Source organism: Camelus ferus, chromosome 5 (assembly GCF_009834535.1).
Source record: "Camelus ferus isolate YT-003-E chromosome 5, BCGSAC_Cfer_1.0, whole genome shotgun sequence".
In the NCBI taxonomy this organism is placed as follows: Eukaryota; Metazoa; Chordata; class Mammalia; order Artiodactyla; family Camelidae; genus Camelus; species Camelus ferus.
The window spans coordinates 90313978-90337224 of NC_045700.1; the positions used below are offsets into that span (position 1 = coordinate 90313978).

The 23247-nt window shown below is 51.0% G+C and overlaps 2 protein-coding genes across 6 annotated transcripts in view; one reads left to right on the forward strand and one right to left on the reverse strand.

Moving 5' to 3' along the window:
• Positions 1-19445, reverse strand: part of NMUR1 (neuromedin U receptor 1) — a 55688-nt gene extending 36243 nt beyond the window's left edge. The window contains exons 1-2 of one of the 4 annotated variants that reach the window (XM_032480476.1): positions 19323-19445; positions 10722-10865 (exon numbers count right to left, since the gene is read on the reverse strand). In XM_032480476.1, coding sequence (XP_032336367.1) covers positions 10722-10834 — 113 coding nt within the window. In that variant the 5' untranslated portion in view covers positions 10835-10865; positions 19323-19445. Of the gene's footprint in view, positions 1-4693; positions 7792-10721; positions 10866-10963; positions 12128-19322 lie in introns of those variants that run through there. The other 3 variants (XM_032480477.1, XM_032480475.1, XR_004320146.1) reach the window with 3 other exon arrangements.
• On the forward strand, positions 12386-21628 carry LOC116663795 (translation initiation factor IF-2-like). Of its 2 annotated transcripts, none has more exons than XR_004320147.1 (2): positions 12386-13755; positions 20733-21628. XR_004320147.1 is itself a non-coding variant. In XM_032480478.1 (2 exons), exons 1-2 carry the CDS (start codon positions 12413-12415, stop codon positions 18636-18638), a joined length of 1047 nt encoding a protein of 348 aa, XP_032336369.1. In that variant the 5' UTR covers positions 12386-12412; the 3' UTR covers positions 18639-21610. The 2 variants fall into 2 exon arrangements, 1 of the variants encoding a protein (XP_032336369.1); XM_032480478.1 differs by having other exon boundaries at positions 12386-13401; positions 18581-21610.
• The last annotated feature ends 1619 nt before the right edge of the window (positions 21629-23247 follow it).

Genomic DNA, 23247 nt, shown 5'->3' on the forward strand with positions numbered 1-23247 from the left:
CAGACTCATCCCTTGTTTGTGCAGTGGGCACAGGATGGAGGGAGAGGAGGGGGCGGGGGGTGTTCTGGAAACAGAAAAGTGTCTCCTGAGGGCTTCTTGGGTTGTCCCTTTCAGGGGTTAGGGGCCAAAGTACAGAAAGACAAGAGCCTGGGCAGGTCTGAGAGGCCAGGCGTGGAGGGTTCAGACCTGCAAAAATTGATCCTGGGTGGACCTCCAACCAGGCAAGTGCATTTCTGGGGAGCTGAAACCTGACCCTTCCCCGGGGCGTCACGCTCAGGCCACCCTGCTGCGCCCTCTGGGAGTGGGGTTGAGCACAGAGCAAGACCAATGTAGGCTCAAATCCCAGCAAGGCTACTGGCCGTGGACCAATCACTTCACTCTCTGCAACACCAACTCTCATCTATAGAACAGGTAACAAATCCACACCATGAAGATGTTATGAGACGTGAGGGAAACAATGCAGCTCCTAACACATGATGTCTGGTACTTAATAAGCTCACATATTTCAGCTGCCATGATGACTGTCCACCAGTGGGCTGGGGACATGGTGGGAAGAGGGATAGGATCTAGCCAGGGTGACGAACCGTCCCAGCTGGCCTGGGACTAAGAGGGTTCTTGGGATGTGGGACTTTGAGATTCAAAACCAGGCAAACCAGGACAAGTTGGTCACCCTAGACCCAGGTCTCTACATGCTTTTTACTCTTTTTTGTGATTTTTGTCCATTTTGGAAAGGGAGCTTTGGAAAGCCGCCAGCCTACCCTCTGGCTGGACACAGTGCATCTGGCAGCCTGATGTGGTGAGTGACGCTCCAGCACCAGCCCTGACTCCTTCCCTCAGCTGACGCCTTACATAGGTCACACCCCACACACCTTCATGCTGCAACCCTGGCTGTGAATTTGTTCATTCATGCATTCCTCATTCCCCGCAGAATTTCCAAATTCTTGGCTGAAACCATAATACTGATGGATTTATTTGCCCCACATAGTGTTTCTTAAGTTGTGAATTAGTTACCAACATTTCAAAGCCAGGAGATTTTAAATAAAAATACGAATTTCTGCTTCTCTTGAAAACCTAAGAACCTTATTTCTTCAGGGCAACTGGCAGCGGAGCTGACCCCTTAGAAGGAGCTACATGGTCTACATCAGTACTGAGGTCACCTGCCTGACCACAGAGGCATGCGTTTACCTCCCTTCCTGGGCCAGCAAATGGCTCATGTGAGGAAGTCTGATGCCCAGGGATCCCAAGGGGATGAAAAGACAACCCAGTGTGTCCACCCCCTTCCCTCAAGGAGCTGCCACTTTCTGTAAGTGAGTCGTGAACTGTCCCCATGTAGTGAAAGCAAAGAATTCAGAGGAGTGAGACTGACAGTTCATATCCCAGTATCAGGGCCTCCTTGAGTCAAACCTAAAAGGAGAGGAGAGATGGTGTCCCCAACAGAGGTGTCGACAACGAAAGCCGAGGCAGGCGTGATGGGTGCTTGGTTGGGGAGGGAGGCCAAGCAGCTGAACTTGGCCGGAGCCCAGAGCAGAGAACAGGTGATAGAGTTGCCAGGGTGAACCCCAAACACTTTCAACCAATATTTGTTTAGCCAGGTAAGTGCCACTATGCTCCAGGCAATGCTAGATACTGCGACTGCAAAGTGAATGAAAGTTGGAAATAACAGAAACAAATTCAGAAAGAGAAAGAAAAATACCATATGATATCTCTCATATGTGGAATTGCAAAAAAAAAAAAAAAAGGACAAATGAATTTACAAAACAGAAACAGACTCACAGACATAGAAAACAAACTTATGGTTACTGAGGGGGAGGGGGTGGGAAGGGATAAATTGAGAGTTCTAGATTTGCAGATACTGACTGGTATATATAAAATAGATAAACAAGTTTATACTGTATAGCACAGGGAACTATATTCAATATCTTGTAGCTTATGGTGAAAAAGAATATGAAAACGAATATATGTATATTAATGCATGACCGAAGAGGCACTGTGCTGTACACCAGAAACTGACACAACATTGTAAACTGACTATACTTCAATTAAAAAAAAAAAAGACAAAAAAAAAAAAAAGAAAGAAACCAAGCTTAACCCAGATTAGCGGAAGGATTAGCCAGCTACCACAATTGCCAACTGCGGGCGTGGCTGGACCCAGGGCTCAGCCTTGTCCTCAGGGCTCTGTCTTTCCAGCTTGGCCCTCCTGTGTGGGGTCCATTTTCTGGCATTCAGCCACCCTCCTGGAAAGAGAGAGGCCCTTGTTTCCACTGGCTCTGGCAGGACAGTCCCAGGCCTGGCTTGGCTCCTGTGCTCTCTGCTGAACCAATCACCGAGGCCACAGGATTGAAATCCCTTGTTACCTGCCCTGGGCTTCACATCCAATTCTGGGGCCAGGGTCAGCCCAGAATTGGGGGTTCTCCACAGGAAGGGCTGCTGGACCAACACTATTTTGTGTGTTGAAGCCAGCAGAGTTGTAAGGAGCATAGCCTTGGGGTCCAGGTTACCTTCAACCTGGCTTTATCTCCTACTAGCTGTGTTACTTTCATCTCCCTGTGCTTCAGTTTTATCATCTGGGGATTTAACCATTATCATTTAACCATTGTGGGATTAAATGAGTCAAATGCTTAGAACAGTGCCGGGCCTGTGGCTGAGTGCTATGTGAGTGTTAGCGATCACTGTGATTATTAGGACAGAAGGGTTCTGCGGAGCTATGTGCCAACGACAGACTTTCCCCGCTTGCTCCCAGCCTTCCTCTTTGCTGTTGGCAAATATGCCTGGCAACACATCTCTGCAGGTGGGACCCCAGACATCCAAGTGCTACTGCATCTGGGCGGAAGGTCAGGGCTGTGCGCTCAGGGCTGAGAAGTCCAACGTGGAGAGAAGTAGGTACACTCCAGTTCTGGCCAGAGTGAGGAAGGAAAGACCCAGAGACAGGCGCTGGGGGAAATGCCCTGTTTTACAGGCAAGAGGAAGCAATTCATGACACAGAGCCATGAGCAAGTGGGAGTGACCCGGCCCCACAGGGGCACATGGGCCACCATGTTGAATGGATAAAAATTGAACAACTATTGAATTATGGGGAGAGGTAGTTAGTTAGTAGGGACAGAAGGTGGTCTGTAAGAGGAAAAAGAATGTGCAGTCTTCAGGGTAACAGGGTGGCTGTATGCGGAGTACTTGCTGGTGTTGAGAATTGAGGCCCAACAAAATTATGAATTCACTCCAACAAAGCTGGCGCCTCCTCACCCCTTCTTGTTTATATGTTAGGGTTAACATCAACCATCAGTGTTTCTCTGTGATTACCAACCATCTTTTGGGGTGTGTGTCCTGCCACTGAGAGACTGGCCAGTAAGCAGAGGTTCTGCTTAAAGAAACATTTAGACTGGTCTAAGAGCCATGGGGTGGATGTAACATCCTAACACCTGAGCCCGGCAGGAGCATGGCTAAGGAAAGGCCAGTGACAAGTCCTGGCAGATGGCAGAGGAACACTGTGCCTTCCACCCACTGTGATGGGCCGCCCAATCCCCTACCAATGAAGGACGTGTTCCATTAGCTCAGTGCTGTCAGTGGACAACCTTCAGCACCAGCCCCTTTAGAGAGCTGCCTTGCCCAAGGTCATGCCTCCCAAGTGGCCCAGTTCAGTAACTGGTCTACACAGGAGTCTAAGGCCCCAATGTCCTAGGCCAGTGTGGGACAACTCTAGGACCAGAGTGCTGCCCATGGGGCTGACCAGAGTGATATGGGGTCCGCATCACAGGCTCCATTCCCCATCCACCCACTCTGGCTTCACTCTCCTGGCTCAGCACCTGCATCCCAGAGAACCCAACCTGTGGCCAGAGGCTGTTGTTTTTTCCCATCTGAGATGTGTGTGTGTTTGTGGGAAAGGAGGGGACTCCAAGTTCAAAGACTGGAAAAAGTTAAACAACTTTTAAAAAGTATCTTTGTTGTAAGAAAAGTTAGAAATGGGAGGCCACTTAGAGAACGGTAAAAAGAAAAAGTTAAATCTCTGTCACTGTTTTTATTTGTTTTGTGAGGACAATATTGTTGTTTAGACTATGGCCACTTGGCTAATTAGTTAAAAGTCAGCATGTACTGCAGTCAAGTTTATAGGGTTGTCTGGGTGAGGCAGATTCTTTCCAGAAACTAGTGTCTCCAGAAGAAAGAGATCATGGGTAAGAGCAGTCCCCTCAGCCAGGTGCGATAAAATGTGGAAGTAAACTGAGCTCTTAAGTATATATTTAAATATTTAAATGAAAAACTGGACCCTCTGGTCCTGGATCTTGAGCTTCCAGTCCCTAAGAATGGGAAGGCGCCCTCTGCTGGCAGGAGGGCACACTGCCCGCACCAGGAAGGCCCCAGACCGCATCTCAGCCGTGAGGACGCACACTTGAGGATCTGAGAAAACAGTTTCTCTATTCACAACACTTCTGACACCAAATGTATGGGTTTTCCACACCAAGCAATGCTCCAGTCTTCGCGAACACCACCTGGATCTCCTACTATTCAATTCTGACACTAGCTACCTGGAGTCAGCACAAACCCCACAGGTTAAGGGCTCACTCCCACAAGACTGTCCAAATTTCAAGCAGTGGGTCCCCAGGTTACCCACACTTCTGTCCGACTTGGCTACAAATCAGGGGTTCCCATGACTCCCTCCTCAAGTTGGATAATTTGTTATAACAGCTCACAGAACTCAGGGCAATAAACTCACAGTTGCCAGTTTATTATAAAGGATACAGATGAAGAGGTACAATGGTGAGGTCCAGAAAGAGCTGGAGCACAGGACCTTCTGTCTCTGCAGAGCTGGGATAGAACGCCCTCCTGGCACATGGGTGCATTCACCAACCCACAAGCAAACTGCACCCCATTGTTTAGGGGGTTTATAAAAGTTTCATTATGTAGGCATGACTGATGAAATAAATCATAGGCCACTGGTGATTAACGCCATCTCCAGGCCCTCTCCTTGCCCCAGAGGTGGGAGTGGGGCTTAAGTTCCAACCCTCTAATCCCATGGTGGTTCCTCTGGTGACTTCCTCCAAGAGTCCCTTCCTAGTACAACTCAGGTATGGTTGAAAAGGGCTTATTATGAATAACAAAAGAGGCTTCTCTCACCCCTACCATTCAGGAAATTCCAAGGGTTTTAGAAACTCTGTGCCAGGAACCAGGGGCAGAAATCAATATATATTTCTTATTATGTCACAGGGGTTCAGAACATAACCCGAGATACCACCAGCTGAGCTGACTCAGGCTGGAAACGTCCCTAGGAAGCTTTTAGGAACAAGGGCAGGAGGGCAGAAGGGCAAACACCTTCCAACTGGAGTAGCTGCTGGAGCCTAACATCATGGCAATATTTGCATAACAGCGCTCCAAGACTCAGCTCCAGAAGGCCCAGAGTCCTCTAAGAAGGACCTGGCCATGGCAAAGGCCTTCAAGGGTAGGGCTTAGCCATGGAGTCTCTGGATGGGATGTATCCATTGAACCTGTACTATGGTCCTAGGTGAGGGCCAAATCTCCATTTCTTCATCTATAAAATACCTCCCAGGGATGCTAGGGTCAAGAATGCATGAAAGAAAGAGAGAGGAAGGAAGGAAACAAGTAAGCATTTAACAGTAGGTGTGTAACAAATGTCAGTTTTCTTCCTTCCTGAGGGTTTTCTGCATTGTCTATTATTGGTCAGAAGTCTCTTAACTGGAAATGACAAAACCCCACAGATTGATGGACTGGGCAGAAAAGGGCTGGGAAGGAACTGGCTTTGGAGACGCCTGGTGTCAGGGACTCAAAGCTGTCAGGATACCTCCATCGCTGTGTCCTCTACCTCCCATGGCAACTCTGCCTCTCTTCCAGGCTTCTGCTCCTTGTGGGGAATGTGGCTCCTGGAGGCTCAGGCCCACAGGCTTGCACTTCTAAGACCAAGAGGAAAGGTCTGTTTCCCTGCTCCAATCTGATAAATCCCAAGGGGAGGGACTCCGCTTGGCCTGGCCTAGATCACATGTTGGAAAGGCCTCCCTCGTCCAGTGTGCCTGGTACCTCTCCGAGCAGGCAGCTCTGAGCACCCTGAGCCACGCCCCTCTCAGAGAGGGTAAGGAGGGAGCCAGGCAACTTGTCCTCTCCTGGCTCCCCTGGGTCTCCCACTGTACATGGCATAGCCCTGTATCTGAAGGCTCCCCAGTAGACAGAAGGTCATCTTTCAAACAAAACCAGGCCAAGACTCCAGATAAGGTTGGATGTTTGCACAAGGCCACACAGAGCCCAATCCTAGGGCTCTAAGCCCTGGGGAGTGTCCACCACCACATGCATAAGCTTGTCTGTGAATATTCTGCCTACAGTCAGAACTTTCCCTTAACAATGTGCCTTGGAAAGATCTGAGGCATTCTGAAGTGTTCTCCCTTCAATTCCACAGACTGAAAATTATTCCTTTGGATCTCTGAATTTTAAACATTGATCAATGAGAAAATAGGATTCACCTAAACACCTGGTTATGTTTCTGATCACCTGTATTGTATTAGTGCTTGTCAAAAGCAGTTTTTGATGAGGAGAAACACCTCCTACAGACGGCCTCCACCACCCTGAACGTGAATAAAGACAACTGAGGTCCTCTAGCTAGAAGTAGTAGTTACGATTACCCTTGGCCAAAGATGGGTGGGGAAGGGCCTGGTGGCAGGTGGCTGCGGGCCCCTGAATGATTCTGGGTGTTGGGATGCAGCTATGGTGTAAAACAGAGATGGGCAGGGAGATGCAGCAGCCTCAGAACACCCATGCCAGAAACTCTGCTAAGTGGTCAGGTAGGCCCCTCCCTCCCCAAGCCCACCACCCAGGGGTGGCTTTGCCAAACCACACCCGGCACGACATGCATAGAGGTGAATGTCACAGCACAGACGCCAGGGGAAGGCGCAGGAGTGGAGGAGGAACCAGGGATCGGAGCAGAGTGGCGTGAGCAGGGCCCACTGTCTCCTCCCCCAAGGCAGGTGGCCAAGCAGGGCTGAGATGTCCTGGGCGACTGGAAGGGAGGGGAGTGGAAACGCCCCATGCTGCCACCTGCTCCTTGTAACCAGAGCAGGAGCCCAGGTTGGGGCCTGGTGAGAAACGAGACTGGAACTGAAAAGGGACAGTCAGATGGGTGACGGTGAACAAAGGCCTCTCTCTGGGAGAGAAATCCTGGCTGGCTGCGGGGCGCGCTTAGGCCACCCCGGGGCCCTCGCCAACCAGTCCGAGGCCAGGCAGCGCCGTTTCCTCCGCCGAGGCTGGTCCCCTTCCGTCGCCGGGAGGAGCTGTTCCGGGATCGGGGCCGCCGCTCCGGGGCGGAACAGAGGGCGCGGCCTGGCGGGAGAGGGGCGACGGGGACGGCGTGGCCGGGCGGGGGCATCCTCCGCCCTGCCCAGTCCGGCAGTCTCCTCGGCGACGGCGACCTCACCGCGGAGGCGGGGAGAGCTGGAGGGAGAGTCTCTGCCGGTTGCTACGCAACGGCCCGGTGACGTCAGGCGATTGAGTTTGGTTCCCAAGGTAACTGGCCGGGCAGCTGGGCCGGGAACTATTTGTGTCTGTCCCCAGAGGGTCTGCGGAGCCTCCGGGGTCTGGCGCAGCTGAGGAAATGCGCTCTTGGCCCGGGGGCAGGCGGGGGACGGAACACAGAGGCCCTTTCAGCCCTCGGAGGCCCGTGACCCAGGCGGGGCGGGGTCTGCGCCCAAAGCAGGACGCCCCTCCTCCTCTCCCTGCCGCCCCGGTTTTCTCCCCACTCCTGCTGGGGAGGCCCCTGGACCTCCAGGCTTTGTCCTACTTGTAAACGGTCTCCTGGGTAAGCTCCTGGAAGAAAAGCGCTTCTGTTTGTAGCAGGCCGGCCCGCACAGTCACCCTCACTAGCACACAGTAGGCTCTCATGGGACTCTCAGCACGGCCTTCCCATGGGACTGTGGACATTTGCTGCCCTTTCGGAGCTGCGAGACGCCTCCAGCACTCAGAACCCCTTGTCAGGTTCTCATCTCCAGAGCCTACGTACCTGTCCTCCCTGCCTGGTGAGCAGATCGGCTTTATAATTTGGAGGCCACAATGCAAAAATAAGATGAGAGGCCCCTTGCTCAGAAATGACTGCAGGACAAGGTAGGGAACAGGCCTCAGTCCTGCCCACTGAGAGTAAACTGCAAGAGACCAAAAGTGACAAGTACTTGTGTAAACAAACTGAGGCAGGTGGCATCAGTCACAGAGGAGAGAGGATAATGTTCGAACCAGGAGTGGAATAAGGTGAGGGACAAGACACAACAGGAGCAGGAAGAACATCAGGTGTGCAAAGACACAGCAATGACCTAAATTTGGGCCTGAGTGCTGGCCCCGGCCCGCCTGGGGAACCGCTCAGGACTCGGCACTGTAACTGGGTCTCAGGACTTAAGGGAGGCGGTCTATCCAGGCCTCTCAGGCTACTCCTTCCTAATGGCACCTGTCACAACAGGGTTACATCCATGCCTCTCACAATCTGGCTCCCTGGAGCCTTCCCTTGCCCAATGGCTGGACTGGGGACACAGATATCTGAACCCAGGCCACAGAGAATGGGCCCAGCATTGACATCCCAGACCAGCTGTTGGCCCAGGAGCCACGGCGTGCTTCTGCTCTGCCTGTCCTACCCAACCAAGGCATCTGCCCCATCCCTGTGAACCTTCATGTCTCCTGTCAACAGTCTGACAGCTGACCAGGGGCTCGGAGGGCAGGAGGCATCTGGCATCTCACGAAGAGCAGCCCAGGAGCTGGCTTTCCCAGGCAGTGACTCTCCACAGTCTGGTCTCAGTTGAGAAAAGTCGCCAGCCCTCATCTTCTCCTCCCCTCTGGGTGAAGCAGGCGCCATGATCCCAGTCTCACATATAGGACCTGTTTAAATTCATCCAGGCCCATCTCCTCCCTGCTGCCCTCCCCCCGATTCCTTAGTGTCTCCCATATGATCCCTCGGGAACAGGCCCTGGGCCTTGGAACCAGAGCTGGTGAACAGAACCAGCAACATAATTTATGGGGCCCAGGGCAGAATGAAAATGGAAGCCTCCTTGTTAGAAAAGTACTAAGACTGTCCAGTGACCACAAAGCACTAAACCAAGCATGGGGCCCTGTGGGACAGCAGAGGTTGCAGGCTCATGAAGCCAGCCCAGCTGGTGCGTCCTCGACACCAAGCAAGCCTCCTTCCTCAGCACAGCCCACCTGTTCCCTCTCTCAGGGTCTATCTGCTGACCTCTCCCCATGGTGCTGCTAGCTGCTTTCTGGACCACTGTCCTACACATCCATTCAGCACAATCCGGGTATCCAAGGAGGCCCACCAAATATCACATGGTGGGGGGCAGGGGGGGGACGTGCCCAGTGTTTTTTAATCAAAGAACCAGAACCACAGAACACTTCCAGAAATGATCATTTCTGCAAACACTGGATGTTTGGGTCTCTATTTTCAGCCAAAGAACATTTGTTCTTGAAAAAGTATCTGAGGGTCAGCTACATAAGATGATGAACCATGAAGTATAGCGGCTGATTGATGAGAGACTTTGGCAATGACCAACACTAAAACAATATATAAGAACAAAAACCAAGGACATGTCTGTGGCCTCCTAAGGTCTACATCACAACCATGATTCATCCCTCTCTGTCCTCAGGGAACCAGGAGAGAGAACTGCCTCAGCCCATCTGGTTCATCTCCAACCGGGGATCAGGCCCTGCAAACCCGTCTGTTGGGCTCCCTCCACCAGCCTATTTGAACCCTACCCTCCTGGCAAAGCGAGCCCCCCACCACTGTGTGGGCACTGTGCTGCCCCATCCAGGCCCCTTGCAGGGGGGTACCCCAGTGCTGGGGATGCTGGCTGCAGACACCAGGACCCTCAGCTGTCAGCCCTCTCTAGAGATAACCTCAATTGAAGGAAATAAAACACCTTGGCCAAAGTGAAGATCTTTACCTGTTTAAAGCATCACTTTGGCTGCCGGGAAGAAAAGGATTCACTGCATGCACCTCCTGTTCGGCACACGTTAGCCCTTTGGCCTGATTGTTAGTTTTAACCTGCGTTTGTGTGATAACCTGTCTGTTGCTTGAGGTTGGAACCCAGCCCTTGGCCCATTTGGGTCCTTACACAGCCTTGCACTGAGCAGGTGCTCAACAGACATTTACAGATCGATCAGCTGATACTTCTGTTTCTGCGATGATCTATGGGAGTCTTGCTTCTTAGACCAACATCAGCACCACCTGGGAGCTCATAGGAAATACAGACTCCCAGGCCCAACGCAGACCTCCTCAATTAGAATCTGCAATTTAACAAGGCCTCCCAGGAATTCAGATATGTGGTCAGGTTTGAGAAGCACTTCTAGAGAGCAGAATACCTCGAGGGCTAGACAAAGAGGTGTGGGAAGTAGGAGGTGAGCCAGGAGGCCAGCCCAGGTGCATATTGTGGGCTCATCTGGGGAGTCTCCCCTAAGAGTGCCAGTCACCCTGAGTCACTGAGTCTGAGAAGGGATGGATTAGTAATAAAGTTAACTCTTCCTGGGTGCTTTCTGTGTGCAGAAAATGGTTTCTCAACCTTTTACATGCAATAACTAATTTAGTCTTCACAACAGCCCTATAAAATGGTACTATTAGGGTCACTGTGTCCATATTGCAGATAGAGAAACCAAGGCCTGGTGAGGTTGAGATTATTCCAGAATCTTCAGCAGGAACACACATTTGGCTGTACCTGGTGTTTAGGGCAGGGTCTGCTCTGATTGGTCGCTGCCAGTCTTACCGGTTATTCAATGTTTTGAACGTCGCCCTGGTTACACAGCTGGATGGAGGAGGCAGGATCCAAATCAGCCCACTGTGCCCCAGCCACGCTCCAAACCACGATCCTTTATCCATCTAGCACCGTCACCATCCAGAAACAGCACACCTTAGGGACAAGTAACATGTGTCAAAGTGCTTGTAAGCTGTTAAGTACAGTATAAATGCCAAATGGATTCCTGCAGGACAGAAGTGAGGGAAACAAACCTGTTAAAAACGGAGAAGCTGGGTTATCAGAGGGCAGAAAAAGGCTGCTGTGGAAAAGCAGAATTCTCTCTGCTTGCTTAAGGTGGTAACTGAAGCAAGGAAGGAAAGCCTCCCTGCGTGGAGCCCCAAGATCAGCCCACGGAGGCCCTAACTTGCCAAACGCCATCAGGCACCAAGCAGGTTAGCCCGGGCGTGTCCTCACGGACTGACCGAGCCCTCCCGATATCACCACCAGGGGGCGCTGCTCCCCAGCCTTCGTCCCACTGGACCCCACCTGCTCTTGGGAAACTAGGACTTGTTAGGAGTCCTAGTGAGCAACCACCAGAGACTTTGAGGAGTGGAAAAAGGAGGGAAGGCAGGATGGGAGACTTATACCCCTTTCAATCCCCAAAATAGCCCTATAGAGGAGTTTTTGTCCCCATTTTACAGACAAAGAATTTGAGGCCCAAAGATGTTGGATAAGATCCTCCAAATCAAGAAGTAAGGGAGAGGCAGCAGGGTTGGGTCATTTGATTCCAACCTCAGTTCACAAAGGGACCACGAGGAGATGCCCTTTCACTTGGCCCTGGCCTGTCGCTGGCGTACTTGCTTCTGTTGACCCTATATTGTGAATAGCGGCTAGAACCCCCACCACAACTCTCTTCCCACAACAATTCCAACAGCCAGGCCTCATAAAGTCAGCCCTCTTCTTGAACAAGAACCCCCACCTGCCACCCCAACCCAGCAGACTCCTCATTCGGGCAGAATCCGGGGTCTCCTCTGCTCCAGAATCTGGCTCTGGGCCCCCAGAACTATGTCCTACTCTACATCCCCTCCCCACAGCAGGGACCCCAGGGGTTCAGGTTTTGTCCCAAGGCACCCCACAGCAGGCAGCAGCACAAATAAACAAGGGGACATTTGAGCCTGTGGCTGAGGCCAAACCAGGCACCAATGTTTTTTTTCTCAGTCCCACCAACTCCTTTTATGGCCTCTGGGTCCAGTTTCTTCTTCATAATAAGTCATAACTGGAAAAAGCCTCAGGAGTCACAGAGTCCAACTCGCGCCAACATTTTCCTTTTCTAAAGAAAAAAAAATAGTCCTTACGCCGGGTCTTAGGCAGGTTTGTAAAACAAGGACAGGACGGGCAGTCCTGCACAGGAGGGAAACGCCAGCCCTGGGACGAACCCTGCGCACGCACCTGTAAAGTGAAGGATAGAGGGGCCCTAACCTAGCATTTTCTAAGGACCCCCCCCCCCAGCTCCTGAGGGTCTGTCACTAGCCCCGGGGGCTGCCTAACGAGTAACTAATTCGCCCCCCCCCTCCGGGGTCGGACGCTTCCCTTCTGTCCTGGGAGCTGGGGGCAGCTAGCGTGTCTGGACGCACGTGCGTCTAAGTGATCATGTGTGTGCAGGAGCCTGTGAGCCGCCGCACACGCGTCCGCGCCATTGCCGGGGTCTGTGCGCGCCCCCTATGGGCCGGCCACCACCCGCTGCAGCAGCTGCCAAGTGGCCGTGTGCAGCGTCGCGTGTACCCGACGTGCGGCAGCCCGGCCACCCTCCCCTCCTGGTGGAGAGCACGGGGCGTGCACCGCGGGCGGGCGGGCAGGCTGGCGCTCAGTACCGGGAGCCAGGGGGTTTCTGGTTCTCGGCCCTCAGGCCTCTCCTCCCCGACCGGCATTTTCTGTTTTCGCGAGCCTCCCCTCCGCCCGCGAGGAGCGCTCCGGGGCGGGGTCCGGCAGCAGCCCCGTCCGGGCTGGCGGGCGAGGGTGGCAAGGCTGCTGGCGCGCGCCGCCCCTCCCCTGCCGCCCCTCCCCTGCCACCCCCGCCGCGGCGCCCCGATGGGTTTTTCCATGACTGCATCCGGCCGCGGGCCGTCTTTGTTCCCGCCGTTCCCGGCCGTGCCTGCAACCTGGCCCGCCTCTCCCCCGCGCGCCGGGGTTTTTCCAGGGCTCAACAGGAGCCTGGCGGAGCCCCCTCCCCGCCTCTGGCTCCTGCGTTCTCCGCGGGACCCCGAGATCCCCTGCGGAGAGCCGAGCTCTCTCCATTCGCACCGCTCCGTCCGTCCTGTCCCCGCCGCGGAGGCCTGCGGCCCCGCGAGCCCTATATTTGTGCGCAAAGTCGACCGTCACCCAGCCCGAGCGCCTCCGCGCTTCCTGAGGCGCTTTTGGCGCCCAGACTCCTTCCCGGGACTGCACGTTGCGGGGCGGGGGTCAGGCGGGTGCAGAGTCTGCAGAGCCCGGCCGCCTCTGCCTCCTGCTTGTGTTCGGGCCTCACGTTTCTCCCGACGGGCAAGCGGCGCAGTCGCGGTTGGAGACCCGGTCGTCCCCACCGCGGAGGGGCACCCAGGCGCGCGCACTCCGCCCGGCACAACCTGAGATCGTCGTGTGTCCCCTCCGCGCACGGGCAGCTGCCAGGCAGAACGCACCCGCCCCCACGGGAAAGTGAGCACATTCTCGGGCAGTAAGCACCAGAGCGCGGGGGGCTCCTCTGTGCTTCTGGAATCCCCTCCCCGCCGTCAGGAAGGAAGGGGAGAGAGGCAGGCAAAAAGGGGGAGGTGGGAGATACGGGGACGGTGTTCGAGAGAGTGAGGACAGGCACGGGATCCCCATGTGCCCCGTGGGGACTGTCTGCAGCTGGATCCTGTCCGCGCTAAGCTGCATTCATTTTGTACATGTCTGCGCACCAGCGGAGACTCCCAGCTATTACCCGGTCATGTTGGTGGGAAAAGTGTAAGAAACACTGCTTCCGAGTGAGACTTACTAAGCCCTCCTAGAGAAGCCAGACTCCTAGGGTGGCCTCCAGACTGGTCCAGGGGTGAGTGGGGCGTCTGGGCAGAGGAGGGGGTCCTGGATTAAAGGGATGTCTGGTTCTGTGGGGGATTTAAAAGCCCTGGCGGGTCCCCTCCCAACAGCCGCACTGGAGGCAGCCTCAAATGGCTAAAGATCCGTTGGTGAGAGTGGAAGAAGGATGAAGGGTAAGGCGGAGATAGACGGAGGCCCAGAGCCCTCTCCCGGAGGGGAGTGGGAGGGAAAGACCCTAGATCCTTTTGAGTGCCACCGTCTTTAGCCCCTGCCTGGCGCATTAGCTTGTGTCCTAAGCAGGAACGGGGGAGCCCAGCTGTTGTGAAAGGGCGCTTTCTCCAAGTGCATCTTTGTCAGCTGTGCCTGCTTTTTCTGTATTCTGACCCCTTCCCCTCTTCTCTGCTCTCAGAGGTTGAACTTTGTCCATCCCCACCCCCCAAGTCATCCCAGTGCCTGGAAGTCTTGGTCCCTGAGCTCCCTCCTGCTGACAGGCTAACTCAGATGCCCCTGTCCTTGTGGAGTTGATGGAAGGTTCCAGGAGCTAAGACAGAGCCCCTTGCCCTGCCCCAGCCCCTCACATAAGGGGGACTTTCACTGAGATACCAGTTGTCCTCCAACACCAGTCCCCACCTTGCCATGGCCACAGACCTTCAGTGTGTACAGCACCTCACCCAGTACCGCCACCTAATAGGGACAGTCAGACAGGCAGGGCCTCCCAGACCCACCTAAAAATACTGAAGTGAGGGTAGCTGTAAGCAGGATGCAATTCAGTTTCCAAAATGATGGCTTCTCCTTTCTTCTCCCCACACCCTGCACAGGGGTGCAAGTCATGTTTAAGCTCTTAGTCAGTACTAGTGATTCAAATGGTAAACCACCCGGTTTCTACTTGTCCTGCTTGGCCAGGGTCAGCAGTGAGAACAGCAGGTTAGAAAGAGAATCTCCTGGTGTGTCCTGTTTGCTTTTCCTCTGTCAGTTGTCTTATCACCACTTACCTTCAATCTCCATGTTCTTGCTCACATTGAGAATCTTAAGCCCTGGCCTTAACCATCATCCCTCAGTTTTCTCATCTATAAAATGGGGTTAATAGTGGTGCCTACCTCCCAGGGTGGTTATATGGGTTAAATGAATTTATATGAGTTTAATATACGCAAAGAGGCTGGTTTATAGCAGATACTAAACAAGCATTTGCTATCTTTATTGGAAGTTAAGCGACTTATCCAAGGTCACACAATCAGTGGCTTGAGCTTGATGTCAACCCAGGTCACCTGACCCCGAAGCCCAGGCTGTCATACTGTGCTAATGAAATTTTGTACTAACAGAATCTGGAAGCGGTGACAATGTACACAGCTCATCTGTAAAGTAGGGGGAAACAATAGGTGCTGGGGGTTAGGAAACATTCTCCAGGGAAGGGCCACCGTCGTAAAAGTGATGTCTGACTGAGGTCCCACTTTATAGCTGTTAAATTTGTTTTATGGCTTTTTAAGAATTATATATGTCAGTTGAGAAATTTATGGCAAGCATATAATCACCCTGATGGTAGAAAACACCAGGTCTTTCTGGCAGTAATGTGAATCCTATAACGTTTCTTCATGTCATATTTATCAACTTGTCTGTGCCCAACATTGTAGTGATGCTGTGGGGGCAACGAGAGCATTCTTGGTAGGGAGAGAGCTCACTTCACTGTCTTCTTGGGGAAACAATATGAATGTCTATGTGACATGATATCCTTAATTGCCAAAAGGAGTGGTTCAAGTAACTAACAGTTACTATCCATCCAATGAGGACTTGTGGACAGATCTGAGGTGGCTCCATGATCCTTCCTCCTGGTCCTCATGCCCTGAGTATGGGTAGGAGGGAGGAGGGCTTGTTCTAACCAATAGAACAGGGCAAAGGTGATGAGATGTGTGATTGCGTGCCTGTGATTATGTTACACAAGATCAGAACAACCGTCTTGCTCAGATACCTCCTCCCTTGTTGGCTTTGAAGAAGCAGGCTGCCATGCTGGGGATTGCCTATAGAGAGGGTAAGATACTGAGATACCAGCTGACACCAAGCAAGAAACAAGCCTCTGCTTGACACCTGTAAGGAACTGAGTTCTGCCAAAACCACATGAGCTTGCCAGCAGATTCTTCCCCTGTAAGCTTCAGATAGACTGCCAGCCCCCAGGACACCTTGATTGAAGCCCTACTGAGGACCCAGTCAAGCCTTGCTCAGACTCCTGTGAGACACTGTGAATAATAGATGTGTATTGTTTTAAGATGCAGAGGGAGGCTATAGCTCAGTGGTAGAGTGCATGCTTAGCTTGCACGACGTCCTGGGTTCAATTCCCAGTACCTCCATTAACAAATAAATAAATAAAAATAAACCTAATTGCCTCCCTCCACAAAAAAAAAAAAAATTATGATGCTGTATTTGTTGTTATGTGGTTATGCAGCAACAGAGAACTAATACAGGATCTACTAGGTGAAAAGTCCTGTGTGGGACTATTAGGGGTCACAAAGAAGTATAAGGAACCTAGCATTTCAGGAGCTCCCAGGCAGTCAAGGTGAGAAAGGGAACACAGCATGGTTTCACCCTTTGACAAAAGGAAATATTTCTAAAGAGGCAGCTTGGCTCCTGATTCTAAGGAGAACGTGTCACATGGACCAGAGTAGAGTCTGGAGGGCCTGGGTCTGCCTACCTTCCTCATCTTGCCTTCCTTCCTGCCTGACCTCTTGGCACATCATGCCCTCACATTCACTGGCCTCTTCCTGGACTGCCTTTCTCTCTCTTCTGCCCTTTGACTCCTACATTCAGGGACCAGCTTTGTCCTGTGACCTCTTCTGTGAAGGCTTCTTCAGTTCCCTAACAGAATTAACCACTTCCTCCTGATCTTCCTCCCAAATCTTTACTATCAAAAGCATCATGTCATATTATTCATTTCTAATTTTTTGTTGAGCACCTACTAAGTGCTAGGCCTCCTGTTAGGTGCAAGAGATACAGTCACAAATACAGCACAGGGCTGTCCTTGGGGCTTACAGCCTGCTAGTTGGATGGCTGTCATGGGCCCATCCTCTCCTCCACTTAGGGCTAGGCCTCCTCTGCATCCTTGCACGACACACAGGAGCCATATGTTTCAGTGTTGGTTAATGAGTGACTGAGGCTGGGCAGGCTTTCCTCTGATTATGTCCTGATGGGTTGCTGGCCTCTTGACAGGCTTTGGGGCATGTGTTAGCTGTAAAATATGCCCCAAATAGCTGAATCTGTTGGAACTTATGATTTACTGATGTCTGTGTGAACTCAGCATTCAACATGTTGACAGTGAATGTCAGCAGAAACTGACTTAGTTTCCCTGTAGTTGATGTGGGGCTGACTGTAGTTAATCAATAGATGCAGCAGCATTTTAAGGTTGCTCAATTCTCAGCAGTATGGAAGGAGACAGGGGACATCCTGTGCCAGTGATAGGAGATTTATGCATTTAATTTATCTAAAAAATGAAGGATTTTAGCAGCAACTTAAAAAGAAAGGGGGCCTAATAGTTCTTGTTGTCATCACCACCCCTAGGTGTTTATAAAATGGGATATTCAAGTCCCTGGTAACTAGTGGCAGCCCTATTCGACAAGACTTCAAAGGGCACTGCCTGCACTGTCAGTGGAGTTTGGAGATGTCTGAGGGCCATGGAGGGCACACACTGTGGCATTTGGCTATTGCTCTGGGGAGGAGCCTGCTCCAACCTCCCACTGCCCCTCCCCTGACGTTCTGGCCATCCTAGGCAATGTATGGTCCCTTTGTGCTCAGTTTTCTGGACAGTCTCCTTTCCCAAGTATCTGCCCCTCAGGGAGCGATGCCAAGCCGCCCCAAGCTCCACAATCAGTGGGGTCCTGCCAGCCTTTTCTAGGGCTGCCCACCTGAATCTGCATCTTGGATGGATTTTCCTGGCTATGGTCCACCCTTGTACATGGGGCCTCCATGATCTCTGCTCAGAATTTCCAAACTACTGCAAAATCTTCCAGTGGGACCCCCTACCCCAGCCCCGACACTGACCAAGGTCTCTTTTGCGGGAGGCTGAGGTTCCTGGAATCCGCCTGGAGCTCTGGTTCATTCCCTGGAACTTGTTTATCGCTGCCTCCCCCAGAGGGTTGTGAGGAGCCTTTTCCCCAGTGCTGAGGAACCTGTCTCTACCTGTTTCCTCACTGCCCTAGTTTGCCCTCCTTCCCTCCTGGGCAGAGTTGATGTCCCCTTTTAATTTAAGCTGTAGGGGAAATGGCCTAAAGAAAAAGTTGCCCCTCAGCCCCATAATCTAAAAGCTCCTCCTGTGAACCTTGTATTCTTTTTTAGCAAGTCTCGGCCTCCCCTCTCCTCCCTGGAGCTGCACCATTTTGGGTGTCCTGTCTTCACACCCATTTTTCTGATCCTTGGGATTTGGTAACCCAAACTTTGGCCTGACATCTTGGCTAGAGGTCTGGCATTACTTTGGGTCCCCTCTCGGACTTGGCGTGAGGTTCTAGAAGGACTGCCTGCCCTGTGCTCTGTCCGTCCTCAGGCCCTGCCTCTGCCCAGCCCCCACTTCCATCCCCAGGATGGATGTTGCTCCACTGAGGCCACTGTGATGACTGTCTCCAGGCTCTGATCTCTTCCTCAACCAGACAGCTCAGCCCTAGGCAGTTTCTAGCTGATGATGTGGGATTAATAAAACTGTAGGAAGCCTTTGTTCTTAAAAAAAGAAAGTTCTCTTTTTAAAAAATAGTTATTCACATGATAAAAAATTCAAAAGGCGAAAAAAGAAAGTCTCTCCCATATTGTTGCTCTCCAGTTCCACTCCACACAGGTAACTATTTTGTGTTTCTTGTTTCTTCCAAACATTTTCTAAGCGCCATTTTCTCCACCCCGCCCCTGCCACCCAACAAAAAGCCCTGATTTGTAGTGTTTGCCAGTTTTCCTGGTGTAAATACTAGCATGGCTGATGTCAAGCTACCAATGTGATGTCAGAGAATACAGAGTTGGGAAGAAATGCACAGGACCGGCAAGGGAGGAGAGCCAGCTCAGCTTGCCAGTGCAAAGGTACGTGCACGTCATCGAGGGACGCGCAGAGGCAACCACGTGACACCTTGCTTCTTACGTTGTACCTAATCAACTTCTCAGTAAGATGAAGCCAAGTATAGCAAGCACCACAGTGGAGTGGATGTATAGACCCAACTGTTGCTCTTATAAGACTATAGATTGGGAGGGTCTGTGCTACAGGCACTGAGAAGCGTTTGTGTGGCAGAAAACTGTGAAGGGTTGTCAGGTAAACTATGGCGTAAGTGATTTTAAGAAACTAATTAGTGCAGTGTCTTTTTTTTTTCTGCAGGGGAGGTCATTAGGTGTATTTTTTTTTAAGGGAAGTACTGGGGATTGAACCCAGGACCTCGTACATGCTAAGCATGTTCTCTACCACTTGAGCTATACCCTCACCCCCTGGAATGTCATTTCTGAAGACTAAAAACTTTGGTTTGAAGAAACCGTAGCTTAATTTCTAACTAAGTAATTAGGAGTTAAGCAAATCCTTGATTCAGGACAGGATTTAAACTGTTCTGTCAGGAAAAAAATATCTTCACCTACCTCCTTTTAAAACTTCAGATGACTGATCAGATTTCCCAGCCAGAGAGAATTCAGGAATCTACAAAATCTGGAGAGTGAGGCCTAATGAGAGCTGTCACAGGCAGGCGTGGGAGCATGAGCTTCCTGGGTCCTCCTCAGAAGCCATGGACAGCCCAGTGTGGCATGGTCAAATGATCTGCCTTAGTGGCTGCCCAGGACTTCCTCTGAGCTCCATTACGAAACATTTGTTTTTTCGGGTCTTTTTGTTTTTTTCAAACAAGAACTTGAGAAGAGGATTTCAGCTCCCTGGGTTTCTGGGTGATTTCCTCTGTGGTTGGCTTATCACTCTGTCTCCTGGCATTTCAAGCTTCCAACAGTCTTTGTCAGGAGGATAATGTCCACCTGGGCTCTGTTGGTCTGGACTATTCTCTGAAAAGCTGCTTCTCCTGGACAGTTGAGATGGAATTTTGTGTGCCGTTCAGAGGACAGAAGGTGACCCAGGGGACCCATGCCATGCTGGCCACTGTTAACCCTCCTCTCCCATCTCAGGCCCAGGAAGGGACCTCCAAGGTGGCACACGGTTGAGCATTAGAAGCACAAACCATTAGTTTATGGGAAAGGGATAGCTTTTCATGCCATCTTATGCCTAGAACTGAGCAACAGTCTCATTCCAAATGCTAAAATGTGCAGGGTAGGGGTCCCGAGACACATCCCACAGCCATTGTTCTGCAGCAGGAGGTTATGGATGACTGAAGACAGCACTTGGGGTTCCCCTTGAAGTAGCTGACAGCCTCTATGGGAAGCAGTCCTCGAGGCCCCATCTTTTTCAGGGATACATTTTGGGCAAAGCTATCACTAATGGGCATAGGGGAATACTCAAAATGGGTACACACAGCTAATAGGTAAACACAAAGTTCAAAAGACTGTAAGGTCGGAACCAGATCTCTGAGAAATCTCTTCAGCTTGAGATAGATACAGGGCCAATCCCTCTGTTTGGGGAGTAGCGGGAGGAGGAAGGATTATTTTGAGGGCCAGGTAATCAGAGATGACCCCCTTGTGCCTGAGAACTCTCAAGACAGAGTTCACCACTTTAACTGGATCATAAAAGGTGGGTGGTGGTTGAAAATCTAAAACGGAAGGAGATTTGGAATCTAAAACTGATAAAAGCTGATAAAGAAATGAGGCTTGGGAACTATACTTAATATCTTGTAATAATCTTTAATGAAAAAATATGAAAATGAATAAATGTATGTATATGTAAGACTGGGACATTGTGCTGTACACCAGAAATTGACATGTTGTAATTGACTGCACTTAAATTTAAAAAAAGAAAAAGAAAGAAATGAGGCTTGTCCTAGGAAGAAAGTTCAGTCTTTGGATTTATTCCTCGATCCTGCCATGTTCCAAGATGTGGTTTTCATTCATTGCCAGGTATATGTTTCAGAATATCCTTGGGGACAGGAAAAACGCAACCATTTATTTTTTTGGCGTTCAGGACTGATTTACTCGCATCGTCAGAGTTAGATACGCCTCATTCATTTAGGCTGAAGGGGAGTAATGCAGAAGCCCTCACTCCTCCCAGCGGGAGCCTCACTACAGCAGAGCTTCACAACCATAGAGGGGAAAGCTCTTCCAGCGCTGGCACAGATGAAACTCCACAGAGGGGAAATCTGGGGGTGGGTGGCCAGCAGAGCACAGAAAAGCCTTGGTGGATTGTCCTTCAGGGTCAAGATGGAGGAAAGATTCCAGCTGCATAACATTCAAGAAAAGATTGGGAGCAGAAGAGACTGGAAAATATGGAAGGAGAATCACTTTTTTAAAATAGTAAACTTCTGTATGTATGTATATGCATGACTGGGACATTGTGCTGTACACCAGAAATTGACACATTGTAATTGTATTTCATTTTTTTTTTTAATTTAAAGTTTAAAAAATAAATTTAAAAAAATAGTAAACTTGAAAATACCAGATGCTGCTGAGGAAAGGGGAGGAATGGGTCCTCTTAAACACTGTTGCTGGGAGGGGTTGCTCTCCTACTAAATTGATGGCTTGCATATTCTAGACCCAGCCGTGTACTCTCTCCCAGGTGTCTCCCACCGAGGTCTTCAGCATAGGTGCTCCAGAAATCAAGTACAGAGATACTTACTGAAACACTGTTTGGAATAGCAAAACAAGTGAAAACAATCGGTCTCTCAGCAAAAGGAAGGACACAATGAACTCTAACTTGTTCATGGGAGGTATTTGATGCTACAGTTAGAATAAATGAACTAGATCTTCATATATAACCTCAAAACCATATTGAGTGGAAAAAGCAGGTTGCAGAGTGGTACACACAGTGATTCCTTTTACATAAAGCATCAAAACACACCAAAAAAAAATGTACCTTTCTGTTTGGAAATGCATTTATAATATGCAGCAAAGAACAGAATCATACATGTGAGTTACTTTCACTAACCTCAGGGTAGTGGTTACCTCTGAGGAGAGAGGGAGTGGAAAGGCAACATAGGGCTTTGGCTATTTCTCTGAAGCTTTATTTCTTAAAAAACAAACAAACAAAAATAATGAAAATAAGGCAAAATATTAGCATCTGTTTAATCTTGGTGGTGGACACAGATGTTTATCCGTATTACATTTTGTACTTGTGGTAGGCTGAGTAATGGCCCCCAAAGATGTCCATCCATGTCCTAATCCCGAGAACCTATGAATATGTTACCTTACGTGGTTAAAGGGACTTCATATGTGTGATGAAGTTAAGGCTCTTGAAATAAGGAGATTATCCTGAATGACCCCAGTGGGCCCAATGTAACACAAGGATCCTTATGAAAGTGAGGCAGGAGAGTCAGTGTCATCAAGAGGAGACATGACAGACGAGGTAGAGGCGGGGGGGATGTGCTTTGAAGATGGAAGAAGGAGCCCAGAGCTGAGGAATGCAAAAGGGCCCAAGAAGCTGGAAAAGGCAAGAAAACAGATTCTCCCCTGAAGGCTCCAGAAGGAACACAGTGCTGCTAACACCTGATTTTAGGCTTCTGACCTCCAGAGCTGTAAGGGAACAAATCAGTGTTGTTTTAAGTCACTAAATTCATGGTAACTTGGTATAGCAGCAATAGGAAACTACTCCAGTACTTTTGGGGGAATGTTTCATAATTCAAAATTTTGCTTTCATTTTATGATATTATGTTAGAACGGTGGTGAGGCCTAAGCCCTGTCTTCCTGCTCCTCCTCCCTCAAAGGAGGTAGAGCTATTCAGGAGCCCTTCTCAGACGGCCTCTGTTTTTAAGAGGCTGAGCTGCATGCCCATCTCAGGTGGGCCCTGGGTTCCTGGAAGCCCCAGTGCTGCACCCCAGAAGAACCTCTGGAGCTGGTCCCTCCCTCCCTGGTGGGGAAAGCTGCCAGAAGCTCACAGAAGTCTGAGGGTGACTGCATATATGAACTTGGGGGCTGCAATAAGAAGCTCCTAAGACATTCCCAGCCCCTTCACCCACCTCCTGAAGAGGCCAAACCGACTGCTTGGGGGCTGGCCCATGTCAAGGGGCTTCACTTGGGAGGGAAGACCTCAGATATTAGATGGCCAGGCCCGGCTCCAAGGCCAAAGCACTTCTGTCATTTGGGGGTGGGGGGTGGACAGCACTGTGCTAACGGGAGCCTCTACCCCTCGACCTGGGTCAGCGCCCTCCCAGGGAGGACGCAGCAAGAGTGAGGCAGCCTGGGGTCAGCCTGTGCGGGTGTGACACACAGCATGGCATTCGGGAAGGAGGCCCACTGGGTTGGGCTCAACAGGGAGGAGACTGAAAGGAGAGGGGATAAGAGGCATGTAAGGAACCAGAAAGAGATCATTTTCAAGAACAGTAACACCTGTGTTTATTTGTGTGCGCGTGCACACACAGCCGCCCTGGCTGAGGGGGCTGTCAGCTGGGAGAAGCTGGAAAGAGATGGGGGTGGTGGAGGC